The following is a 17,752-nucleotide window of genomic DNA, read 5'->3' as shown; positions in this document are numbered from 1 at the left end:
CACCGGTTGGGCTCAGGCCTCTGATCCTCCACACAAATCATCCAGGGTCCCCCTCCCGGCTGGACCGAGGTCATTCCAGGTGACATTGAAGCAGACCTGGTGGCAGCAGCCTTCCACCCTATGTGCCCCAACATCCCGATTCAGCCCCCAGCACCCTGAACTCTGGCACTCTGACTTCTCCTCCTGGCACTTTGCACCTCTACTCCCATCTGTCACTCAGGAAGAAGGGAGCAAGATGGGTTGACAAGAACTTTACTCACAATTACAGGACAGAGAATACAGGATGTGGGAAGGGACAGTATTTAACTGTGGCTTTAACCAAGCTGCCCGACTGCCCCCACCTCAGCTCTGCGGCCAAGCCCCTGTACACCTGTCTGCTGTCTCTGGAGACTCCTGCTGTGTCGGTCATCTTAAAGGCCACCCCCTGCTGCCCACCATGTCAGGGGCCTTCCACCATGACTGGATCCTCATGACAACCCAGTGCCAGCCCAGGCAGGCCCGAGGGCCAGGGGGCTCACAGATGTCTGCTGTGTCGTCCGCCTGCCGGGCCTTCACCTTGCAGGAGTGGCTGCCTGGCCCAGAAATTCCAGGGGCACCAAGAATGGGTTCAGGGGACAGACCCCTGCTGCTTGCCAAGGAGACCTTGGTTCAGCAGGCCCAGTGCTCTCAGAGGCCTGGGGAGGGGCCTGGCCTGCGGCCTCCTGCCGGCTGGAGCTTGTCCCAGCATCCTCAGCTGCCGGCCCCAGGCCCTCACTGGCTGGGTCAGGCTGGGGAGCTGTCAGGTGGACGTACATGTCCGACATGTGTTTAACCAGGGCATCGCAGGGCAGGCGCTGCAGCTCCTCGGGAAGTGCCATGAGCAGGTCTAGGACCACAGCAGCCTCTGGAGATGCACACAGAGGGGTAGGGGTGAGGGAAGGGCGGGGTTTGTAACAGGGGGACTCCCACCATCCCTGCCCCTGCCCGTGATCCTCACCAGCGGCAGAGAGTTCAGGGCCATGACACCTGCGGGAGACGGATGACAGGTACTTGTAGATCTTCTCAAAGTCCACGGAGAAGTCTCCCTCAGCCGAGGAAGGGTCAGCCAGGAATTCAGAAGATGCCTCGGGGGCCGGGCCATCGGGCTTAGGGGCGGGGCCGGGAGTTTCAGGGCTCGCTTCCTTCTGCCCTCCAGAGGCATCGAGCAACAGTAGCTTTCCACGAGCCTGTGTGGGCTTGGGAGGCTTGGAGTGCAGAAGGCTCATGGGCTCTGTGGCTGCGATGGTGAGTACCTGGCAGGAGGAGACATCACAGAGGGAAGGGCGGAAGTCCTCCCATCGACCACTCCTCTGCGCTGTGCAAGGCTGAGCCCTCCAGCCCCACCTGGTCACCAAACCCTCCCTGCGAGGGGGAACATACAGGAGCTGCCTCGGAAGCGCGTGTCACTGAGGCTTAGGGTGTCCAGGGACAGGCTAGAGTCACAGAGCTGGCAAGAGGAAGGGCCCAGGAGCCAAGTCCCCCTTATTCAGACCTGTAGGGAACACCCCATCCTGCCTGTCGGATGGCTGTACCTGTGAGAAGGCCACAGTCAGGGCTTCCTCCAGCGGGCCTGTTATCTTCTCAGCCAGATCCATCCATACCTGGGTGGGGCGACCAGAAGGCACACGGTCAGCCAGGGAGCCACGCTCAGGGGTCTCCAAGGCCTGCTCCTCCTGGAGATCCCCTGACCAGGTCATCCCCACCCCCAACACCCACGCATGCCCCGGGGCTGGCCTTGGTGGGCCCTTGTCCTGTCTCACCTCGATGGGGGCCGGGGTCTGTGTTTCTCGGCGCCTCGGACCAGGATGCAGCCTCTGGAGGGCCTCCCGGACCGCGCGGCCCTTAAGCTGCCGCAGGAAGTCCCGGACCTGGGGAAGAGAGGAGGAGGCCAAATGGGCCTTCTACACGCCCAGGGTTGGGGAGGGGGACCCACCGCCAGCTCCCTAGCCTCCCGCTACCCAGGGGTACAGGTCTCGGTGTCTCTGCCCCGGGGCTCAGGGCCAGGCCACACGTGTGACCAGCCACCTGATAAAGATGTGAGGCCCAGGGCGGTTCTGGTTCCTCCGCGCAGCCAGGGCCCAGCCCTGCTAAGCACTACCCTGTTCACCTCCCCACTTCACCCTCTCGGCCCCGTTTCCTGGCTCTCAATTCAGCCTCACTCCCGCGGGCTCCTGCTGCCCTTCCCGCCCTGTCCTGGGCCTCTGCTCCATCTAATTCCGGGGCCCGACTCCTCAGCCTCTCTCCTCCGCGTGGCCTCCACCTCGCCTCGCCCCGCCCCGCCCCTCGGCCTCCCGCCCCGCCTACACCCAGCCTCCCTCCCAGTTAGCCCCGCCCACACCCCTCCCGCCCCTCAGCCGCAGGCACGCCCCGCCCACCTCCAGCCTCTCCCAAGCTCGCCCCGCCCCTCAACCGCAAGCACGCCCCGCCCACCCCAGCCCCTCTCCCACGTTCGCCCCGCCCCATCCTCGCGTTCGCCCCGCCCACACCCCGCCCCGCCCCTCAGCCGCAGGCACGCCCCGCCCACCCCAACCTCCCTCCCAGTTCGCCCCGCCCCAGCCTCGCGTTCGCCCCGCCCACACCCCGCCCCTCAGCCGCAGGCACGCCCCGCCCCCTCCTAGCCCCGCTTCCAGCCGCGTTCCCTTCCCAGGACCCCTCACCTCGGTCTCGCTGCGGCCCGGAAGCTCTCGGGCCAGCTCAGCGGCGTCCGGCTCCGGCTGGCCCTGCCGCGCCTGCAGTAGTCGTAGCAGCTGCCGCTTCTCGCGGGCGCTCCAGGCCGCGGGGCCTGTCACCTCGCCCAGGTAGCGCGCCGGGGCCGTTCGCCGCCGCTGCGGAGGCTTCATGCCGGCGAGGACGGTGTCGGCGTCCCGGGCCCGTTTCCCTGGTGGGCGGGGTTACGGAGGCCGCTGGGGTCAGAAAGCGCGGCGCGGAGGCGGAAGCAGATGGGGCGTGGCTCCGCGTTTATGGCTGCAGGGAGCGGTGTAGCCGAAGCAGACGGAGAGGCTGGCCTGCGAACTGCGGTGGCGGCGAATGAGACACCCCCGCCTGCATTTTATCTCCCTCTCATTCGTGACCTGGAGCCGAGACCTTAGACCCCCTGCCCTCCCTCCGTTCCGGGCCTGAGTCTTGCGAGACTCCTACTGTGTGCGTTGCTTCTCCAAAAGGGGTGGATCCTGGCCGGAGCCTGGGCTGTTGGGGTTGAGCCGCCCGTAGGACCTAGGGCATGTGATCTGGCCGAGCCGAGCCTCAGTTTCCCCATTTGTAAAATGGAGCTAGTGGTCCCGCTCGAGGGGAGGTAGGAACTCGGACAGGAGACGTTTGGAGAGCTCTAGCCTAGACAGAACTGGGCAAGGCCCTCGCGAGGCCAGGGTCCAGGCGGCAGGGGTGGAGAGCCAAGCCTGGCTCCGGGAAGACCGCCGGAGGCGGGTGGGCAGGTGCGGGGTGGGGGGGGATGAAGCGGAGCTTGTTCAGACGCAAGCAGGTGGGGTTGGGTGCGCCTGTCTGTTTGGGAACAGCTCCCTTAGGTCTCCCCTGGCCCCCATCTGCTTCCTGCCCCCTACACCCGCGCCAAGCGCACACGCAGACTTCAGAACTCAGCGGGTCGGACCAGATGTTTATTTGGAGCCCGGGCTGGGAGGGTGCGAGGAGGGGCGGGGCGGGAGGGCTCAGGGAGCAGGTCCGAGGTCGACCGCGGCCGGTCGGGTCCTGGTGGGCCTGGTTCGAGGCCGTGGCTGGCGTCTCCATCCCTGGGGAGGGGCTCCCCGGGCTGAGCGGAGGAGAGGACCCCACGCAGGCCGCCCCCTTCGCGGCCCATCCCTGGCCGCCAGCAGTCTGCGGGAGTGAGGGTGGGCGCTAGGGCTGAGCGGCGAATTCTCCTCGGCCCGTGTCTGTCCGACGCCTGCGGACCCCTCTGTGGCACAGAGCCCGAGGTTGGCCGCGGGGGACCCGGTGCCCGAGTTTGAATTCCAGCTCCACCGAATGTTGGGACTGTTTTTTTTTTTTTTCTTTGAATGTTGTGACTTTTGCCAAGTTACTTCAGAGGGTGCCTCATGTTTCTCATTTCTAATGTGGGGATTATAATCACATCTACCTGAAAGCTGTTACGAGGATCAAATTAATGAATAGGCATGAAACGCCCTGGCACAGGGAAAGCCGATGAAGTCATTGTCATCAGGTCCCTCTTCCAGCTGTCCTACCCCCCCCCCCCCCGCCACCATTTACCTGCTCACTGGGGCCTCCTGGGCTGGGGGCCGCTGGGCGAGTCCCTCGGGGCCGGGCCGGGGGCTGGGGGCGCTGGAAAGGAGAGGCGGGCGGGCTGCGGAGCGGTAGGGGTGCCGCGCTCGGGCCGGGCCAAGGGCGCCCCCTGGGGGCCGCCGCGGGCTTGGCGCCGGCAGCTCTACGCGTGGCCAGGCCCCGCCGGCTGGGTCGCGGCGACCCGGGGTCCCGGACGCGCGGGAACGGGCCGGGGGCCGCGCGGAAGTCCCGGCGGGCCCGAGGTTGGTACCTGAACGCGCGCAGACGAGGCCGAGCCCGGCGGCCAGCGCAGCGCCCAGCACGAAGGCGGCCAACACCAGCGCCACCACGGGCGCGGGCTCCAGGGCCGCCGGGGCCTGGGCGGGAGGCTCGGGGCGCACGGCTCGGCCGGGGACGCCCTTGGGTGGCCCTGTGGGAAGTCCGACGCGGAGGCTGGGCCCGGCCCCGGGGCCCCCAGGCGCCCTGCCCCCCCCCCGCCCGCGCCCCCTGCGGGGGAGGACTGCGCGCTCACGGGGGGGCGGCCGCGGCACGGTGACCACGATCGGCTGCGTCAGCGTGTGCAGGTGGGGGCCGGCGGCTCCCAGGCTCTCGCCGCTGCCGCCGCCGCCGCCGCTGCCGCCGCCCGCGCACGCCTCGTCCCGAGGCTGACACTGCGGGGAGGGGGGGAGGAGGCAAGGGCCGGGGCTGTCAGGCCCCAGGGTTCGGGGACCTGTTCTGGGGCTCCCGAGGGCTCCAGGTGTCCAGCTCTGCTGCAACCGGGAGTCGCACCGGCGAGCGCCTGGAGAGCCCCCCCGGGCGGCCCTGAGCTCCCCCCCCCCCGCCTGTGCCCCAGCCCCCCTCCCCGCCGTGAGGACTCGGCCCAAGGCCGCGCGCCGGCTGTCTGAGAACGGTAGGCCGAGCTCTGGCCCCTCAGGCGCCCTGCCCCAGCCCCCCAGCCCTGGAGGGACCGCAGCTCCGCCCAAGGCGTCCCAGAAGGTGCCCCGGGGAACCCTGGGCAGAGCCCCGCGCCCCCACCCCGTCCCCGAGCCCAGCCAGCAGCCCAGCCAGGGACTCTCCCCAGCTCCGAGGGGCCCCTCGGTCCCCAGGCTGCAAGGGGCGGCTCCCGCAGAGGCCGGGGGAGCCCAGCCCCGGACTGGCCCGCGCACCAGCGAAGGCGGCGGCAGCGTCAGAGGCGCGGGCGTCCGGCGGGCTCCCCGGAGGCGGCGGCAGCGGCTCAGCTGGCAGTGCAGGAACTGCACCGAGGCGTTGAAGACCGGGCGCAGGCGGAAGCTGAAGCGCACGGGGCGGGCGGCGCCCGGGCGCGGCGGCGGCGGCGGCGGCGGCGGGAGGACGACCGAGGAGTCGGCGGGGCAGCCCCCGCGCAGCAGCGGCAGGGCGGGCCCCGGGGCCGGGCGGGAGGACGGCGTCACGGAGCAGCGGTGCAGGACCAGGCCCCAGCGCGGGGAGGGACGGGCCAGGGCCGCCTGGGGGGCGGGGCCGTGGTCAGCGACGGCGCCCCCACCGGCCGGCCCCCCGGGGCGCCCCGGGCCACACCTGCACGAACACGCGGCTGTCGGCCGGGACCTCGAGCGGCCCCGCGCGGCGCGGGAAGGCGTCCTCCGCGTCCGACAGCTCCAGGCTGAAGAGGGGTCGGCGCAGCCAGGGCCCGGGCGCCGCCGGGAACGGAGGCGCTGGCGGGGGGACAGGGTGACGCCAAGGAGGCCCCGTGCCCCCTGGCCCCTCCGGCCCGAACCAGCCTCCCCGCCAACTTTGGAGAAGGGGTGCTGCTGTGGTCGGGGATCCGGCCCAGCAGCCGAGGCTGGGAGCACGACCGTGCTGCCTCCGGGGAGGACTCCCCCTTCCCAGACCTAGATCTCCCCACCCAGAGCAGACCTGGGCATCCCTGGCGGGGAAGAGATGAGGGGTGCCTGATGGGGGGGCAGCGGTCAGGCTGGGCGAGGGCTGCTCTGTGGGGGCAGTAGGGCCAGCTTGGGGGGGCTGCTGCCCCCTTCCCTTCCAAGGGTACTGTAACCAGTAGGGAAGGGGACAAGGCAGGTGCTGCCCCTTTGCCCCTCTGGCACAGTGGCAGCCCAGCCAGCCACCGGGGTCTTGGTTTCTCCGTTTGTCCAGGCTCCTCACTCCCAGACTGAGGGCAGGACACGGACACACACACACACACACACTCAGCTGGGATCCTTGTCAAACACTGTTCTCAAACATGTAGGATGGTCCCCACACACGTTTCCTAAAAGCATTCGTACACTGCTCTCCCACGTCCCTGGCCACAGGGTAACTGCTGGTGACTCCCAAGAAGTCGGGGTTCCCCCCAGGAGCTGGAAACGGGCTGGAGGCAGAGCCCACCTCCCACCCACCCGTCCCCGCGGGCAGGGTAGACGAGCAGTGGAGCCAAGAAGGCCGACACGGGCCAGCAGGGTGATGGGCCGCGTCCCCGGCCCGTACGTACCAGGCGACCCGCTGGGCACGGAGGCGATCCTGGGGAGCAGGGCCAGCAGCAGGAGCGTGGCACCCAGCATGCTGGACTGGCAGTGGAGTGCGCCCCGGCAGCAGCGGCGCCAGCCAGGCAGCACCCAGGCCTGGCAGGTGGGCAGGCGGCCCTGTCCTTGGCTGAGTGGCCACCCCAGGAGGCAGGGAGCGGGGGCGGTGGACTGGGGTGTTTAACAGCCGGCGCCCAAGGCCTGCCAGGGATTAAGGGCTCCTCTCTGGCCAACCTGTGGCGATCGGGGTGGTGGGGAGGGCGGGCACCTCACTACAAATACCACCCACCCCACTAGCCCCCGGGCCCGCTTCGGTTTCCACTCCACGCGGAGGCCTCATCCACCAGAACAGCCGGGCTCCCCCCACCCACCCCACCCCACCCAAGGTCAGGGCTCACAGCCCCTTCCCACCTCCTGCTGCCAGGTCCTGCCAAGCTCAAGACAAACCACAGACTCGATGGAAGAAAAGGGAGGGGTTTTATTCTCAAGCGTCTAAGGATTTACAAACGAGGGCATTTCGTTTTAAAAAGGGCTTTGGGGGGGGGGGGGAATACTGGCGACCAGAGAAGGGGTTGTGGGCCAGTGGCCTGTGCCAGGCCACCCCAGGCCCCTGCCTGCCCGCTCCACCCTCTGCCTGGTCGAGAAGGATGGCTGGTGACTGGCAACAGAGGGAGAGGACAGGAAAGAGGCAGAGGGGAAGAAGAGGTTCCCCCCCAGGACCCCCACTTCGTGCTGAAGGGAGGACAGGGGTGGGCAGACACACTCACAAAACAGAAATAGTTAAATAAAAATAAATCCAGGTGGCTGGCCCCAGGGCCTCCACTAGCCCTGCACCCAGCCACAGAACCTTCCAGCTACCTACTAAGGTCCCCCCATGGCTGGGCCAGGTGAGGGAGGGTGGGAGGCCAGGCCTGGTGGCCCCCCGCCCTGCCCCCATCCCCTCACAAAGGGGACTGGGGCAAGAGAAGGCGGCCGCTCCCCTCCCAGGTCGGGGAGGGGGGTATGGGGGGGGGACAGAGAGCAGAGAACTTTTGAACATGCGGCGTTTTGTGAGTATGGAGCAGGAACGAGAGTCAACAGGACAGACAGGATACAGTGATGCCTAGGCCTGGACGGCGTCCGCTACGTCCGGCCAAGTTCCTCACCTTTGGTGTTGGTTTTGTGGTTCTGTGGGTTTCTGGTTTTTGTTTTGTTTTGTTGTCCACTTGATTTGCATGCATCACCAACAAAAAGGAAACACACCCCCTCCCATTCGGGGCTGCTGCAGAGGGCTCCTGCGGACTGGCCAGCTCTGGGGGAGTCGACGGGCGCTCAGGGGCACTCCAAGGGCGTGACTGTCTGCACACGCCCAGCCCTCAGCCAGCCCCACCTCCGTCCTGTCACACGTCCTCGAACCCCCCACACCCACCCCTTGCACCCTCCATCCCTGCCTTCCCCGGGGCCCCAGGGCCCCCGCTCCTGCCATTGACTCCCTCTACCACCTCCCTGCCGCGGCAGCGTACGCTGCCCTCACCGTGCCCTGCGCCCGCCGTCCCTGAAGGCCACCCTGTGTGGCCACGGCCCCTTGGGCTCCCTCCACGCCCCCTGAGGTCCTCAACTCACCAGCCCCCGCCCCAGCTGTGGCCAGTCTCCAGCCCCGAGGGAGGAGGAGCTCCCCAGAGCCCACCTTTGGGGCTCGGCCCCCCGCCCCAGACGCCTGGACCCACAGGCGGTCGGGGGCTCCACCACAAGCAGCTAAACATGACTTTGGTAAAAGTTTCTGAAGGTACCGACAAACCCCCGTGAGAAGAAGCTCTTCTCCCCCCCCAACCCCAGACACCCCACCAAGTACAATAAAATACAATAAACTCCAAAAAGGACCCCCTGAGATCAAAGAGAGACAGAGAGAGAAAGAAAGAGAGCGAGAGAGAGAGCGAGAGAGAGACCAGCCCAGGCCCAGCTGCAGTCGTTAATGCCCAGCCTGCCTTCCTGGGGCAAGGACACCAGCCGACTGACTCGCCTTCGCTGGAGACCTAAGTGGACTGAGTCCCCCCGGGCGTGGGGGGAGCAGAGCCCGAGTGTGGCCAGGAGAGAGGCAGAGGCAGGGAGGGAGATGGGGAAAGCCAGAGAGGTAGACGGGGTGAGAGGGGGAATGGAGGCAGGGAGCATGTTTGCGGAGCGGGGCAGGGGAGGGACGGGCGGTTCTCTCCGGGCCCCTGGGGGCCGCCCCAGCCCAGAGGTTACGACTGAATAAATAGCGAGTCTGCTCGTGGCCTGCTGTCTTCCGTTCACAGTGTCTGTCAGGGGGACGCGCACGGCCGGCTGACCCCGGGAGGCCGGCTGACCCCGGGACGGGAAAGGCTGGGGCCTGGTGAGCCCGTCTGTCCACGGCCGCTGGGCAGGGGGTCGGGGGTGGGTCGGCGCCCCCTACTTTCTGTCCTCAGCCTTCGGCAGCTGTCCAGGTCCCAGGTCTCCCCTGGCGGGCAGCTGGGTGGCCAGGTGGGGAAGGGGGGGCCTGTGGCCATGCCCCTGGCCCCGGTGGGGCTGGCCGCCACCACGTGGCTACCTGAAGAAGGGCAGGTGGTGCTGGCTCAGGACTCCGCTCGTCCTAGGTGACTCAGTCTTCGCCATGACATCCTTGAACCAGGAAGCCACGTCTACCTCCAGCATCTCGTAGCGCTTGATGAAGCTGTGTTCCTGCGGGGCCGAGGGGGGGGCGCTTAGAGGAGGAGGGAGGCACCCCGTGGAGGGGAGAGGGCGGGGAGGAGCCCAGGTACTCACAAGTAGCTTATTATACTTTGGTCTCTTCCTGTGATCCTTAGTAAGGCTGAAGGAAGAGAGAGGAAAGAGAAGTAAGAGTCGGGGAAGGAGGGTCCCGGCTGCCCCAGAGACTCAGGTGTCCCAGCTCTGAGACAGGGGTCTTTGGAATCTGTGGGAAGGAGCTGCTGTGTGCTCATGGCCCTGTGCTGCCTGCTGAAAAGCCAGAGGACCCGGGGCCTGCCCTTGGGAATCCCACCTGTGACAGAAACCCAAACTGGACTGCGAGGTGCTCACGGGAGAGGTAAGTGGGGCTCTCCCGTGGAACAATCCAATGTGGACATCACGTAGGCACAATCCTGCTCGTGGCTGCCAGACGCACAGACCCCGTAGCCCTGCGGACGCATCTGCTTGTCCACAACCTTCGATGGCAAAGCCCAAGGGCCACCCTGCCAACTGCCCAGGGCCAGCTCAGGCTGGGTCCAAACCCAACTCCTAATTCCCAGGGCTCCGGCTCCTGTCTCCATCCCTGCCCTGAGCACTCGCCTTCCAGTTTGCCTTCCCACCCAAAGCCGCTCCCACTTCCACAGTTATGTGTGTATTGGGGGGCTGCCCCACTCCCCTCCAGCCCCAAATCCCCCGGCTCTGAGCACCTGGCCACACCTGACCCTGCCCCGCCTCCCAGAGCGCAGGACGGGGGCAGGGGTTCCTCACCAGTCTTTGACGAAGGACTGGAAGTCCCCTGAGAAGCCCATGTGTCCGGGCAAGAGCGGGGGCTCTTCCTGCAGGACTTTGGTGAGGACCTCAAAGTCTGTCTTGCAGTTCTTGTAGGGAAACTGTCCCGTCGCCAGCTCCACCTGAGAGAGATGAGCGGGCTGGACGGGCTGAGGACGGCTTCCTCCCTCCCATCTTACTGCCTCCCTCTGCATCCCAACAAGACAGGGCCCCCAACCCAAAAGGCAGGTGCCCCAACTCACCAAGGAGATGCCCAGGCTCCACACGTCAGCCCGGATATCATAGTCTGGCTTGGTGGGGTCCGGAGGATCTATGCGCTCAGGCTGATGGGGGCAAGAAGGGGAGGATGTACCCCAGGGGCCGGGGCAGGTGTGCCAACCAGATGCCCTCATGCCCACCCGCCGAGGCGCTGAGGGGCTCCCACTCACTGCCATGTAGGCGGCACAGCCGGCGCTGCGCGTCTTAGCCTTAGAATCAACAAGACGGCCACTGATGCCGAAGTCACAGAGCTTGATCTGGCCCCGCTCGTCCAGCAGGATGTTCGAGGGCTTGACGTCACGGTGGATCACACCATGCTTCTCCTTCAGGTAGTACAGCGCCTTCACGATCTGTAACGAGGACAGCAGGAAGGTATCCGTGACGGGGGGATGGGCCTCGGTGGGGGGAGGGGGTGGCACCCAACCAGCTGCAGGCCTGCCCGGCTGCTCACCGCCACCGTCATCTTGCCCAGGATCCGCTCGGGGATAGGGCCCTGCACCCGCTTCTTGAGCTTCTCAGCGCACGTGCCCATGAGCTCCATGGCAATGAAGACGTCCGTCTGTGGGGACGGCACTGGGTGGCTTGGGTGCAGCCGCACCCTTGCGCCCACCCCACACAGACTCCAGCCCCGGGGAGACACCCAGAGATGGGCAAGGAAGAGAGTCGGGGAGCCCACAGAGCGGCAGGGCCCCATCGGAGGCTGTTCCAATGGGTGCGGACTCACGTTAGTGATGAAAGTCCCGAAACACTGCACAATGTAGGGGCAGTCGTGGCTCTTGAGCACCACGTCCAGGTCCATGAGGATCCGCTTGTTCTCCTCCTTATTCCCGGAGCGCCGCATTTGCTGCGTGGACAGCCAGGGAAGCCTTAGTGCCAGGGTCTTGGGGCAGGGGGCCCACCTGGGGGCAGGGGCAGCCCTCACCTTGACAGCGATGACGTGGCCCGTCTTCCTGAAGCGCATCTTCCACACCTGACCACAAGTGCCGCTGCCCATCTCCCCCAGGTTCTCCAGGTCGTTGATTTCTGCCTGGTAGCGCTGGCAAGGACAGCCAGAGCTGGAGGATGTGCCAGCCTCTGCACCGCGCCCCCACCCCAAGACCGAGCCCCACCTGGGTGGTACCTGGCCTCCGATGGTCAGGTAGCCCGTCTGCTTCATGATCTCCTGCAGCTTCTGGTCAATCTCGATGCTGGGGGACAGGGAGGAGGTCCCGGTGGAGGAAGATCCCAACCAAACTGAGACCACTCCAGTCCCCAACACACAGGGGTTTCTGCACATTTAACCACCCTCCTCCCCAGGGCAGGCAAAGTGGCCCTCCCCACCCTGACTTCCTGGCCTCGTTTCAACAGCTCACCTCTCCATGCTGCGGGGGGTGAACAAGGTTGACGGAAGCCCCAGCATGTGGCGGGGCCGGGCAGGGGGTGTGGGGTGCTGTGGCGAGTTCTCGGAGGACGGTGAGCGGCTGCCGCCATCATTGGCCAGCGGGAGCTGCAGGGCTGGGGAGGGGGGTGAGAACCACGGGTGAGAGGGGGTTAGCCAGCAGCTGACACTCCGGGGCCTTGGGACTCTGGTCTTCCCCTCCCTGGCATCAGATAGGCCAGCCCAGAACCCCCACCCCCACCCCACTGGGCTGGAGAAGCTAGGGTCTCCCTGGCCGCTCTCAGGGTCCTTCTCTCACCCCCTGACCTGGAAATAGATGGAGTGGGCTGGCAGGGAGGGGTGGTCCCCAGAGGCTGAGGGATGTCCCCAAGTCTATGCTGACACAGGATCACGGCCCAGAGACTGACGGCATCCTTCAACCAGGCAGCCTTCCCGATGTGTCCCCTTCCTCCCCGCCTCTGCCCGGGAAGCAGGCCCAGGGCCACAGCGCCCACACTCAGGACCATGCGAGGAGGGAATGCCCGCCAGGATCAGCCTGGGTTCTGGTCCTGTTGGCAGCACTGTACTTGGCTGCCCAGTAAGAATCAAGTAGACCACCCAGGGGGTAATGGGTGAGGGCCCCACGCTTCCGGCTGCCTTGCCCCACATTCTGTTCCAGGGTCAGGGAGGGCCACATTCTAGCCAGCAGGCTCATCTCTGAGCCTCCCGGCTTGGCCTGCAAAGCTGGGGCCAATGGGTGGGGGGACAGGACACCAGGCTGGGCCTGTGTCCTTTGGGTGAGGGGATCCAGGTGGCACAGCCCCTCCAAGGGCTGGTGGGATGGGGGGTGGGGAGCGGGACAGGCAGTGGGGTCTTCTCAGCAGCCTGCATGCGGACAGCTTGGGCATGCTACAGGCAGGCAGGCAGGCAGCGGGCAGGCAGCGGACACCCCAGGATGGGCAGGCGGCATTCGGGTATCGGGAGGGCAGGAGACAGACAGACAGATGGGAGCCAGGACTTGGGGCCCAGCTGCCCAGAGGAGGCACTGCAGAGACAGGCCAGACAGGGGCCCGGGACAGGACAGCAGGTTCCCTGAAGGGCTAGGATCCTCCCTGGCTGGGCTGGCAACAAGGTGGGGGACCAGAGCCCCATGTGCCCCTGGAGAAGACATGATCCCCCACTGAACCCTCGTACCCCAGGCCCTGGTGCTCTGGAATGGGATCCCTAGCTGGGTAGGGCACTGGCTGAAAAAGCTAAGTGGGGCCAGAAGAGGACCTTTCCGTGGAGAATGGCCAGGAGGCCTGGGGCCTGCAACTCTCCCACAACCCTCAACTGACACCCTCTCCTCTGCCTACGCCTCCTGCCACGGTCCACCCCTTCCTCCCACAGTTCTGCAAGCACCTGGTGATATGGGCCCAAAGGACAGAGACAAATATGCTTGAATTGCTGGTATCGGGGCACTTTCTCTGCCTTGTTACCCTGGACCCTGGCCACATGTAGAGCGAGGGAGCAGCTACGTGATCCTAGCCTGCAGTCGTAGGAGGGATACAGGTCTTCTCATGCCTGGTCAGAGCAAAATAAGAGCTCTGGGGACCCCAGGGAGATGGCCAGGCCCAGCACCCTGCCCTGGCCTGCAGGCCTCACCTCCTGTGCTCCCTCTCTCCTGCTCTAGTCCCTCTCTGTGTTACGCCCTTGCTTCACTACTCTGTGAGGGCCAGAGTCAGAGTCCTAACCCCTCTCTTTCTGGCTCAACAACCTCAGGGGCATCTGAAGGCCCCCATGCTCCCCTGTACCTGGACTCTCTGGGGACACTGCCAGGCTCTCACTCCCTGGGGGGTGTCTGGGCCCCTTTTCTGCCCCGCATGGTCAGGTCCTCTCTGGGATGAGGACCACACCCCTACCCTCTCCACACTTCTTGGGGCGGGAAGGGAGATGCTCCCAGTGGTCCTACAAACTGAAACACGGTGGGTACTTGAGGGTGACCAGTGAAGGGTGGCTAAGGTGGGGGGAGGGGAAGTACACAAAGGCCCTGAGAACAGAGGTTACAGAGGTGGTGACAGGCCACACGGCAGGTCAGGAGGGCACAGTGAGAGCAAGAGGCTGAACAAGAGAGAAAGAGAGAGAGAGAACAAGAGCGCATGGAAACACATGGCCGAAAGGAGCCACAGATGTACCAGGCTGTCAGTCCAACACGTATGTACGCGCACACACACAGCGCATGGCACAAACCCCCACACGTGTACAGACAACATGCCGAGAGCCCTGAACAGGGCCAGCCTCACGCTGTCTTACACACACACACACACACACACACACAGACACACACACACACAACCTGCCCAATTTAGCTCCCCCTACACAAGGGCCAACTGGACCAGACCTCACCCAGGTGTCTGTCTCTCTTGCTCTCACACTCTCTCTCTCACATATACACATGCACACCCTCCCCATCTGCTCCAGACCCGCAAGTAACTGCGCTCCGGCCTCAGGCCTCGGCGGGCTGCTTCCTCTACCTTCATTCACATCTCCCCACCTCCCCCGAGCCTGTGCTGTAATCCCAGCTGCTCTAGAGGCTTCCCCGACTGACCACCCCTTGCAGAACCCCAAGCTGGCTCTACTTTGCCTTTTCTACAAAGCATCACTGCTTTGTCCACTTCTCCCAGACCAGGAGAATGCTGTCAGTGAGCGTCAGCCACACAACGAGGGGCCCTTGGTCCGTTCTGTTCGCTGCTGTGTCCCTAGAGCAGGGCAGTACATGTTGGCTGTACGGTTGAAACAAATCAACAGGCACAGCCCGATGGCCTAGCCCAACTTTCCCTCTCTCTCTCATACGCTCACTCACACGTGCGACCTCTCACAGGCGGCAGACTCCTGGTCAGTAAAGGAGCCCACTTCCTCTTCCAGGGAGTCCAAACCTGAGCCCGCCAGGAAGGGAGGAGTGGAAGGTGAGCGGACACAGAATTGGCCAAGTGGGCCAAACACTGTTGATCACTGATTGTGTGGAAGGAGAAAAGAGTGACAGGCGCACACACGCACACACAGCATGGGGGGTGGGGGGGAGGGCATTCTGCGGCGGGGCAGCGGTTAGGTCAATGGTGCAGATGTCCAAGCGACGATGATAAAAAGGCTGGTACCTGCTCGTTGGGACGGGGCAGGAGCAGGGCTTAGAGTGATCACAATAACTGGATGGGGAAAAGGAAGAAAAAAAACAACACCACGATAAATCACAACAGAAACAACTGATTTGTCCAAAAGAAAAGAAATCAAATCATAACGAGGAAGAGGGGGAGGCGCGAGGCACCAAACTGCAGAGACGGGTAGAAACCGACAGAAATGGGAGGACCGGGAGGATGAGATGGAGCTGACACAGACACAGACACCTGAAGGGGGCTCCTCAGGGGCCTGCCCGCCGTGGGCCTCACCATACCTCACTCTGGGACAGCCACCCTGTAAGGCACCCCTGGCCCCAGACCCAGCCCTGTCTCATCCATGCTGGGGCCAGGGGAGGCAGCACTGCAGAGCCCAGCAGGGACCTTCCAGTCCTGGGAGGCCTTTCTGCCCCAGGGAGGAACCCACACCACCCCAAATCAGAAGAGAGAGAGATGGGGAGTGAAGCGCACCCAGGGACTGGGGGGCAGTCAGGCCGTGAAGATCAGGCTGGGTGAGCGGGGAGTGACTGCAATACTCTGACATGGGGGTGTGTTCCCCCTCCTACCAGGATGACCCCACAGGGAGCTACATAAGCTACAGGGATCATATCAGAAGTACAAAGGAGGGCAATTTGCCAGCTCAAGAGAGAGACACAAAGTGCGTGATGAGGTGCTACCCATCAGGTCTGTGGGGAGGGTGAAGACCCGATGCCCTCCAGCTGAGAGATTTGGGGAGGGGGGTTCAGTGGGACATAACAAAGAAACTAGACAGTGGTCCAGTGGTCGTGGCAATCCCAGGTCAGGTGTGATTGTTGGGTGGGGGAGGGCAGGAGGAGGCAGCTTTTGATTCCAGGCAACAAGATGCAGGGAGATACACAGAGATAGTGGGATCAGATACGAGGTGTGTGTGGGCTGGGAGGTCTAGATATCACCACCTTGGCTTCAGGTATCCCTAGGCCAGGTGAGTGTGGGCGTGCAGGAAAGAGGAAGTCACTCGAGTCCAGTGGGCGAAAGTTGCCAAGCTGAGAGTTCGGTGTGTATTTTTTGAGAAGCTAGACAGTCACCAAGATGGTGGCAGTGAAACGGGTCAGAGAAGTATGAAGGGGCCTGGTGTATGTGGGTAGGGTGTGCGTGGGAGGGGGGGCCCCCCAGGCCCAATTACAAGGTCCCCGCCCGGGGGAAAAAGGGATTACCAGACACAGTCACAGGAAAGGGGGTCAGAGGAATAGGGAGTTACAGTGATCAAATGACCTCAGGTGTCACCTGGGCCAAGTGTGCTTGTGTGTGAGTGTGAGCGCATCCCCCACTAAACCATATGACAGGGACCCAGGTGCCGAAGGGGAAAGGGGCCTCCTGCCAGTCACTGAGATGGCAGGAGTGAAGTCGTCCGGTCGGAAGAGACGTGTCCGTGTTTGCGACGAACCTGGATGTGGTCACAGTCGCATGCATTGGAGGGAGCGCGGCTCTGGGTAGGTGACGGTGACATAGGCTCTGAGGATCCCGCGGAGGGGGCGGGCCGTCAGGTGGGGGGCCTTGCCGGGTAACTAGGCTCGTAGGCCCCGTGAGGGGGAACCCCTACGTTGGGGGCAGAGCCGCCCGGGAGCCCGCGGCCCCACGCCCCCCGGGTCACCGTGACCCTCTCCGCGCGAGCCGACAGCAGGGGGTATGGGGTGGGGAGGAGGAGGAGCCAGAGCGCCCCGGAAGCGGGGGCGGGGCCTGACGGCGGGGGCGGGGCCTCCCGCGGCGCGCGCCCCGCCCCGCCCGCCCCCTCCCCCACGCTGCCGTGCTTACTGGGCCTGGGCCGCTGGGGGCTGATATCCAGGTTGAGGTCGATCCTCCGCCGGGCCTCGCGGTTCTCCTGCTTCAGCTTTGCTTCCAGGCGGGACAGCTTCTGCTCCAGGGAGGACGCCGCCATCTTCCCCGCCGCCGCCGCGCACCGCCCGGCCGCCCGTCAGTCCGGCAGACAAACACCGCACTGCGCTTGCGCCTGGATGACCCCGCCGAGCCGCCGTCTCTCCCCGCACGGCGCATGCCCGCGGCGCGCACTCGCCCATCCCTCGTGCTAACGTCCGCGCATGCGTGCCTCTTCCCAGCTGGAGGGATGACGCCACCTAGAGCTCGCGTCTGGCAACGTGCAACGCCTCTCCTGGTGGTGCGCATGCGCGGACTGCGTGTGGCAATCCATTCACACTGTTGGGCCGAGAGCGGCGGGCGGGGAGAGCGGCGCGCCTGCGTGCAGAGGCGCGGACGCGATCCCGCGCGCGGCCTTTACTGCGCCTGCGCAACCTTGGCTCGCTTCTCTGCCCCTGTTGCTGGGAGTAGCTCTTGCAGCGTGTCCTCCCCAGCTTCGTTCTCGCTCTTCCCCTCCCGGCCTGTTTTCTGGCACCCACGCTCTCCCAGCACTGCCTTTCTCGTCTGGGACAGTGCTTCATTAGGATCCCTGTTAGGCTTAATTGCTGTCTCTTCACCATAATTAGGCGCCCGTGGGGAGCCCTTTCTATTTCAGCAAACTCGGGGTTGGCCAAGGGCTGGCGGGAGGGGCAGGGTAGGGCTCGGTCACTGGAGGGGCCCCAGGACCAGGGGCATGACCCCTGATCTCCGGACAGGGTGAGGGGCAGGGCCAGAAGAGTTCCAGGTCAGCCCCCTCAAATGGGGTATTTTAGGACTTTCATCTTCCCAACCCCGGAATGTGAGCCCAGCTCCTGGACAGTGCGGAAGATGGGCCTGGATGTTAGGGCGCCTCAGCCTGGTCTCCTCGCGGCTCAACTGGTCTG

The 17,752-nt window shown here is 65.1% G+C and overlaps 3 protein-coding genes across 5 annotated transcripts; all 3 read right to left on the bottom strand.

Moving 5' to 3' along the window:
• Positions 1–236: 236 nt before the first annotated feature.
• SNAPC2 (small nuclear RNA activating complex polypeptide 2) lies at positions 237–4,382 on the bottom strand. Its single transcript, XM_025457324.3, has 6 exons — positions 4,237–4,382; positions 2,676–3,030; positions 1,779–1,886; positions 1,551–1,619; positions 977–1,271; positions 237–883 (listed from the first exon to the last, which is right to left on the bottom strand). The coding sequence occupies exons 2-6, from the start codon at positions 2,856–2,858 to the stop codon at positions 552–554; spliced, it is 987 nt and encodes a 328-aa protein (XP_025313109.1). The 5' UTR covers positions 2,859–3,030; positions 4,237–4,382; the 3' UTR covers positions 237–551.
• Positions 4,383–5,741: 1,359 nt separating this feature from the next.
• On the bottom strand, positions 5,742–6,848 carry TGFBR3L (transforming growth factor beta receptor 3 like). Its single transcript, XM_035702787.2, has 2 exons — positions 6,713–6,848; positions 5,742–5,939 (listed from the first exon to the last, which is right to left on the bottom strand). Exons 1-2 carry the CDS (start codon positions 6,780–6,782, stop codon positions 5,752–5,754), a joined length of 258 nt encoding a protein of 85 aa, XP_035558680.2. The 5' UTR covers positions 6,783–6,848; the 3' UTR covers positions 5,742–5,751.
• A 353-nt stretch (positions 6,849–7,201) lies between these two features.
• MAP2K7 (mitogen-activated protein kinase kinase 7) lies at positions 7,202–16,986 on the bottom strand. Of its 3 annotated transcripts, XM_025457322.3 has the most exons (12): positions 16,770–16,984; positions 14,964–15,011; positions 11,825–11,966; positions 11,593–11,659; positions 11,395–11,508; positions 11,197–11,316; positions 10,924–11,031; positions 10,643–10,822; positions 10,457–10,537; positions 10,194–10,336; positions 9,504–9,549; positions 7,202–9,419 (listed from the first exon to the last, which is right to left on the bottom strand). In XM_025457322.3, exons 1-12 carry the CDS (start codon positions 16,891–16,893, stop codon positions 9,285–9,287), a joined length of 1,308 nt encoding a protein of 435 aa, XP_025313107.1. In that variant the 5' UTR covers positions 16,894–16,984; the 3' UTR covers positions 7,202–9,284. The 3 variants fall into 3 exon arrangements, with proteins under 3 accessions (XP_025313107.1, XP_025313108.1, XP_025313106.1); XM_025457323.3 differs by lacking the exon at positions 14,964–15,011 and having other exon boundaries at positions 16,770–16,983; XM_025457321.3 differs by lacking the exon at positions 14,964–15,011 and having other exon boundaries at positions 11,395–11,659; positions 16,770–16,986.
• Between the last annotated feature and the right edge of the window lie 766 nt (positions 16,987–17,752).

The sequence above is a fragment of the Canis lupus genome, chromosome 20 (assembly GCF_003254725.2).
Source record: "Canis lupus dingo isolate Sandy chromosome 20, ASM325472v2, whole genome shotgun sequence".
NCBI lineage: Eukaryota > Metazoa > Chordata > Mammalia > Carnivora > Canidae > Canis > Canis lupus.
This window is presented reverse-complemented; position numbering and strand designations above follow the sequence as displayed.

Bases quoted from the DNA above. Each gene is read 5' to 3' on its own strand.
- SNAPC2 (XM_025457324.3), bottom strand. From the start codon at position 2,858: ATGAAGCCTCCGCAGCGGCGGCGAACGGCCCCGGCGCGCTACCTGGGC. The intron at 1,887-2,675 runs GTGAGGGGTCCT...TCTCTTCCCCAG, and splicing joins CGGGCCGCAGCGAGACCGAG to GTCCGGGACTTCCTGCGGCA. The intron at 1,620-1,778 runs GTGAGACAGGAC...CGCCCCACCCAG, and splicing joins AGACCCCGGCCCCCATCGAG to GTATGGATGGATCTGGCTGA.
- TGFBR3L (XM_035702787.2), bottom strand. From the start codon at position 6,782: ATGCTGGGTGCCACGCTCCTGCTGCTGGCCCTGCTCCCCAGGATCGCC. The intron at 5,940-6,712 runs GTACGTACGGGC...TCCCCCCGCCAG, and splicing joins CGTGCCCAGCGGGTCGCCTG to CGCCTCCGTTCCCGGCGGCG.
- MAP2K7 (XM_025457321.3), bottom strand. From the start codon at position 16,893: ATGGCGGCGTCCTCCCTGGAGCAGAAGCTGTCCCGCCTGGAAGCAAAG. The intron at 10,823-10,923 runs GTGAGCAGCCGG...TCCTCGTTACAG, and splicing joins TGGGCAAGATGACGGTGGCG to ATCGTGAAGGCGCTGTACTA. The intron at 9,420-9,503 runs GTGAGTACCTGG...TCGGCCCCGCAG, and splicing joins CAAAGTATAATAAGCTACTT to GAACACAGCTTCATCAAGCG.